This window comes from Pteropus alecto, unplaced genomic scaffold (assembly GCF_000325575.1).
Source record: "Pteropus alecto unplaced genomic scaffold, ASM32557v1 scaffold25, whole genome shotgun sequence".
NCBI classification, from domain to species: domain Eukaryota; kingdom Metazoa; phylum Chordata; class Mammalia; order Chiroptera; family Pteropodidae; genus Pteropus; species Pteropus alecto.
Window position 1 is genome coordinate 37,583,013 of NW_006441955.1, and position 6,858 is coordinate 37,589,870.

General features: G+C 40.3%; 1 protein-coding gene across 3 annotated transcripts in view; it reads left to right on the top strand.

The window, feature by feature from the left end:
* DCDC2 (doublecortin domain containing 2) overlaps positions 1-6,858 on the top strand; it is a 161,000-nt gene that overhangs the window by 144,238 nt on the left and 9,904 nt on the right. For 2 of the 3 annotated variants that reach the window (XM_015595130.2, XM_006919428.3), the window contains exon 10: positions 5,695-5,994. In XM_015595130.2, coding sequence (XP_015450616.1) covers positions 5,695-5,994 — 300 coding nt within the window. The remainder of the gene's footprint in view (positions 1-5,694; positions 5,995-6,858) is intronic. The other variant, XM_025051913.1, reaches the window with a different exon arrangement.

The following is a 6,858-nucleotide window of genomic DNA, read 5'->3' on the forward strand; positions in this document are numbered from 1 at the left end:
CAATGTGTTACTCTTACTTTTTCCTTTGGTACCCCTGCTCTTTTCTCCTCACATTCCCCAACTCCTCCCTTTTGGTTGCTGTATCTACTTTTCTCAATCTAAATTGTTAACATTATCAGAATTTTCATAAGGTTTTTTGAGGTGGGATTGGAACATGGGCTGCTATATACATGACGTTCATTGCTCGATGAGCTAACACTAGTGTCCAGCCAGCTGTGACTGTCACCATTTCCCTGGGCAATCAGCCAGATTCAGCTAAATGGGCAGAGGCTGAGAACTACTTGGGGATTTTAAGGAAATTAAATAGTTGGAACTTTTTTTGGGGGGGGTGGGGAGAGTGGAAGCACTTTATTAAAATATAATGTGGTTATCTAATAGTATTTTTCTAGCACTTTCTGTATTTCAATTCTAAGCAAGCTGCTATTCTCAGATTTCTTTGTTAGTTCATTCATTCAGCTTTCTCATTCATTCAACACCACCATCGACCTACTACCGAGAGTCACCAGATATTTTGTGAAGGGAAACTTTATATACCTGAGACAGGGGAGGTAGCTTCCTAAGAGTCAAACTGTGGAATAAAGCAGGGAAATAATCTGAAGTTTGTCGCTCAGTGAAGCAATGCATTCTGTGGGTGTCAGTAGACACAGAGAGGTGGCCAGCTAGCTGTACCTGGTGGTCAAGAGTTTGCGCATATAGCTTTCAAAAAAAAATTGAAATAAGATTCTCGTAACAGAATAAACTATTAACCATTTTAAAATATACAGTCTTGTGACATTTAGTACACTCACCATGTTGTACAACGTTATCTCTGTCTAGTTCTACCTCTATCTCTATCATCACCCAAAAGGAAATCTCATTACCTATTCAGCTGTCACGCCCCATTCTCCCTTCTCCCTTCTCCCCTCTCCCTTCTCCCCAGGCCTTCCTGGCAACCACTAATCTGGCTTTTCATCTTTATAGATTTGCCTATCCTGAATGTTTCATATAAATGAAATCATATATGACTCTCCATATCTGGTTTTGTGTATATAGCTCTTTAGCTCATGGCCCGACTGTCAGGACAGAGCCGTTCTAGCTGTGAGAGAAGCGTAGTCGTGCCTGTGGCCATTGAAGAATCTCATTTACTCGAGCCAATTCTCCTTTGTGAGAGTCCCACTGCTATGGCTAGATGTCAGTTCTGGGTTGTGTGAGGGGTACCAGAAGCCTCTTTGACAGGTTTTCTATAGTAGGAGAAGGAGAGAAAAGGGTTGAGGAAGTGCGCCACTCACTCACTTTGCCTCTTGTATTTCTCTTTATTCTAAAGAACAGCTCCCTCCCACCGGCGACGCCCACCCTCTTATAGAACAGAGTGCTCTTTTTCTTCTTTGCAGACCTTCACCATGGTATAGATTTTATCTGTGTGTGTGTGTATATGGGTGTAAGATCCAGTGTTCCTTCTGGGGTTGATTTGATTGATGTATACACTGGAAACATCTTTAATAATTTAATGCCTGCTTCAAAGGAGATTACACCAAAAAGCACATTGCTTTTCATTTATTCATTACAGATCTGTCATAGCAGCATTTTTTTTTTTTTTTTTTTCGAATCGTAGTGTCGTAATAATAATAAATTTTGTTCTGCACTCAGGTTATTTTAAAGGATTATAAGCCTTTTAACTAATGTTACTGTCTTATTTAAATTGATCAAATTGATATTTCAGCACCATAATCTTGCATTTCTTAAAGCCGAGCTAATCAGATGTGGATTCATTTGAGGACTACTGAAATAGCTGTGCTGGGAAAGTCTAATAGAAATAATAGGATAAAAGCATAATCCTGTTTGTTAGTGGTGGTAGTGATAATAGCTAGCAAAGAGAACAGAACCTGAATTTAGGGCTGGGTGTCTCCTTCCCCTTAAAAAAAGATTAGGGTATTTACCATCCCTTTGCATTAAAAAGAGAAAAAGAAAGTATATGTGTTTGGGAATTGGGAGTGAAGAAAGTGGTAAAATGGGAAACACAAAACTAAAAACCAACACACAATCATTCTGTAGCTTTCAGGTATAAATCCAGATATCAAGAAAGTAAAAGAGACTTTTTCCCATTTAGACAGAAGATAGTCACCTTAACGGACTTTAGCAACCTCTTGTAATATATGCCCAGAATGACAAGGAACATATTTAGATTTCTAAATGATAACAGTAAATTTTGATTTTTTTCTGTTACTGTTACTGTTACTAAATGTTTTTTATTAAGAAATGGTATATAACTTCTCTTTAAAACCCAAACTGAAAGTTGCTATGAATAGGGAAGTTTGGGCAGAGTAAGGATTAAAATAAATTTAGGATACTGTTACATAATTATCAATTCTCAGAGATAATTTAAAAAGAAATCTCTTTCTTTTTTTTTTTTTGTTTTGTTTTTATTTATGTACTGCTTCAGGTACTCTGCCTAACAATCTTTATAATGTTCCCTCCCTAAATCACACCAGAAGTCTTTAATACACTTCAAGAAATGTTTTGTTCTCAGGTCAGTAATTCTTTAAACAATAAAAGTAATGTTGCCTACGGCAGATGTTATATTTTCCGACTGTTGAAAGTATACTTGAGTGTGCTTGCAGTAGCGGCTAGGTGAACTATCAGTTTCTTGTGTGATTTGTTTAAGGGAGAATACCAGAACTTTGGGACAAGATTGCTTTAGAGTCAAATCCTAGTCCTGCTTGTTCACCCACGTGTGATGTTGGAAGTGTTGAATGATTTCTCATTTTCCTTATTTGTAAAATGGGCATAAGAAGAGTGCTTCATAGGGTTACTGTGAAGATTACATAAAATGATGAATCTATAAGCGCCGAGCATGACGTTTGGCATAGACAGGTGATGGATATACATCTTGTCTGTTCTTTTGACCTGCAAATACCGTTCATGCTGGGTTTGGGAAGTTTCAGTGACAAGATGTAGAAGATCTGTCGGCAGGCTGCCACATTCAACCTTGGATGTCTCTTTCCTGCCATGTGTTCTTATTGCTCCTCTCCTTATGCTCTATTATAACATGATGGTTACTGCACTGCTCTGAGCTCTTTGCTATTAGAGACAGTTGTGTTTGTCTCCCAAAATCTGGATTGCTGCTTAGCACAAACAAGTGCTCCAGGCAAATTCACTCAAGTCATGGTGACTGAGAACCTCCCCCGCCACCCGAACGTCTCTTAGGGTCCCCTTAATCCCTCAAAGACACTAGGAAAGGACCTGACTATCTCTGGGCTGTTGTGGCCTGTATAGAATAGACCAAACCAAGTATGCTCTCAAAGGCTGTTTATTAGCCTGCGGCTGTCCTGTACAAAGGAGCAGCCCCGAAATGTCAAGATACAAGGTTTTTGAGTCCTAAATCCCATTCTTCATTCTGTCTTAAACACAAAGGTCTATTTTTCTCTTATTCACTACCTGTCAGCGCACAGGTCGGTTGTGCAAGCGGGGGTACAGAAGCAGAAAGCTTATTGTTATGTTATGTTCCCATGGGTGATAGCCTATATTCCCATGGGCAATAGCCAAGCAGTAATTTTCCAGCCAGCACACTTTGTCACCATGGATGATGGCTAGTGCTCACTTTTGAAATTGGTGACTGGCTTTCATTACTCCTCATACTCTATGACGATGATTTGATAGAGATGCTGTCCTTAGCCACCACGAGGTGGTTCTTGCCATGTCCCTTTGAGGTTAGTCTCCTCTCTTCTCCCCACCAACCTGGCTTTTGTCTCTCTCATCCTTCTATTTAGAATGAGCCACTTTTAGCCCTTGGAAAATCTTTGAATTACCTCCAGGAAAATGCTGAGTGCAATATCCAGTCCTCTGGTGTCTACACATCCAATGCCACTATTTTCTATGGCTCTTTCTAATCCCAACAGAATAAGGAGCACCAGTACGGCCCGCATACTCAGCGCAGGGCACACGTCCCATCTACTCTCAGATTCAAAGGCTTAAAAGCCCTTCCAAGGGCCTCTCTAGCGATATCTCAAAATATTAAACCCGTGAAAGTCTTAATTTGAGGGGATCTCCAGTGGGCGTTGCTTTCCATCTCTGGTCAGGTTCCGGAGGCTGGGCCACTTTGAGTCGGGTGTGATGGATCCAATGCCGTGGTCCAGCGACCTTAACTGCTGTTGGTGTGGTCAAGACGACAGGAACCGGGCCTTCGCATCGAGGCTCAAGAGCAGCAGGTTGCACTTTCTTTATCCAGACCCAGTCACCTGGTTGATAAGAGTGGGGCTGGAAGGAGAAGTTCTTATCTTCTCTGGTGGCCAACACCAGATGATTTACATCTCTTCGGGCTAATTGTAAAGCCTGCAAAGACTTAAGCAAGGACAGATTATGTACTTCTATTTCTTTTCTATTTCCTAGTTTGGGCAGTAAAGGGAGTGGACACCCAAACATAATTTCGTAAGGCGTTATTCCTTTTACATAGGGGTACATCTAGCACGGAGAAGTGCAAAGGGAAGGAGGCTTACCCAATTTTCGCTGGTTTCTAATTTATACTTAGTCAGTGTTTCTTTTAAAGTCCTAATCATCCTTTCTACCTGGCCTGAACTCTGTGATCTATAAACACAATGCAATTTCCATTCTATTCCTAGTAATTTTGCAATAATTTGACTAGTTACAGTGATAAACGCTGGGCCATTGTCGGACCCTAATGTTATGGGCAGGCCAAATCTCGAAACTATCTGCGATAATAATTTCTTAGCTACTACTTGTGCAGTTTCATGCTTAGTGGGATAGGCCTCAGTCCATCCAGAGTATGTGTCAATAAAAACTAGTAGGTACTTAAATCCAAAAGTTCCAGGCGTAACTTCTGTAAAATCAAGCTCCCAGTGCTCTCCAGGTCTCTTTCCCCTGAGTGTCACTCCTTGTTCCGTGGAGGTCCTTCCTTGGTTTACTTGTGCACGTACTGCACACCTATTAGCCACGTCCTTGGCTAAACTTTTCAGTCCTGGAACATAATAATCCCTTTTCAATAGTTCAATTAACTTTGCCAACTCTCCTCTGCTCATTACTTCAAGTGTGTCTGCCTCAAGGCTTTGTCATGTTTGCTCTCTGTAGAGAAAGGACGGGACATGAGTGTGGAGATGGTGACATACTGTTTTCTCTTTTGGAAATTAGAGATCTTTTTCACCTTTATTCATTTAGGTCTTATATATAAAAATTAGAAATCCTTACTAAGCACGGTGAGTTACATTTCATGAATCTCTTGTCTTTTAGCGCTTGTCTGGCAGATCTACTCCCCTCCCACCTTAGTTTGTGCCCACCTGGGCCAGACACTCCACTAAGCGTCAGTCAAGGACCCTGCAGTGCAGTTTCCTCTCTGCCATGGAGGTTAAGAGCATTGGTTCTGGAGTCACATGCTTAGTTCTAATGCTGGCTCTTGCATTTATAAGTAGTGGGATCTTGGGCTAGATATTTGATCTCTCTGTACCTTAGTTTTTTCTCCTGTGAAATGGAAATAATACCAACCTCACAGGATTGTCGTGAGGATTAAATAAGAAGATATTTATGAAGAGTGGAATTCAGTAGGCGCTCAGTAAAGGTTAACACATTATATACTGTAAAGTACTATGCAAATGTAAGGAAGTTTTTCTTGATTGAAATGTACTAATTATTATATTATTATAATGTACAATGGAAAATCTCTGTTACACTTCTTACTGTTATTTATTATTCCTTTTGATCCATCAGAGGCCAGCAGAAATAATAGATGAGGAAGAAGATGGAGAGAAGGAAAGCAAGGGTACAGAACAGAAAGAAGAGTTTACAGGTATGAATGGTGAAGTTGAAGAGGAAGGAGATGGGGAGATTACGGCTGCCTCTGAGCAAGCTGAGATGCCAGGTCACATGGAGGAGCAGGCAGGCCCTGCTCGTGTTAATGGAGGCACTGATGAAGAAAATGGTGAGGAACTGGATCAGGTCAACAATGAGCTTCAGGAAGCAGTGGATGAGGAAATAAAGTCTCCAGGAGCTGGCAATGGACAAGAGGAGGTATTTCTATTGCTTTTGCTCACTTGTGTACATGCATGAATGTGCGTGTGTGTATGCATACACTTAAGGAATTATTCAAGCACTTAGGACTTGCACTGAAACCTCTTACAGTCGAGTAAGGAAAGATCCAATACCATTAACACTATATTATTTTAATCAGTTAAGAAGTACCGTTAACCACCTGACAGTCTGTATTTCTGTCCTTCTTGTCATCCATCCATCCATCCATCCATCCATCTATCCATTCATTCATCCATCAATCTATCCATCCATCCATCTCCTACCTTATTCTACAAAAAATTTACAGAGGCTTCTAATAACATGTACAACAAAAGAGAGAAGTATAAATAATAAGTATAAATAAGTTAAGACTGGGGAAGATACAAACCAGGAAAGAATATCGAGACCAGTGAAACCTAGACATGATATAAAGAACATTGTTTCTGTTATGGGTGACTTCTTTGTACTCCATAAATATTAAAGTTCAGTTTATCTAATCTATTTTAAATGAGTTAATTGAATTAAGTGCTCAATATACTAGGCACTCAATAATATATATAGTTCTATTTTTTATACACTTAAGGTGAAGAAATATGTGTTGAAACCTTCTTCTCAACCTGTTTACCCACCACTGGCCCTGGGGCAGGATATTCTCAAGTCCTGGCATTCTTCCATAGCAGAGATAAAGTTCAATAAAATAGATTAAGTTAGATGGTGATGGATAGGCTCAAGCTGAATTTCATAGTGTAAGAGGTAGGTGTACTCCACAGCATTGTCACCATCTGCTTGTGCCCTTCTTTCCTGTCTATCAGCTCAGGGCCACCTCCCTCAAGGCTGCAACCTCTGACTTGGGTCTTGTACCCT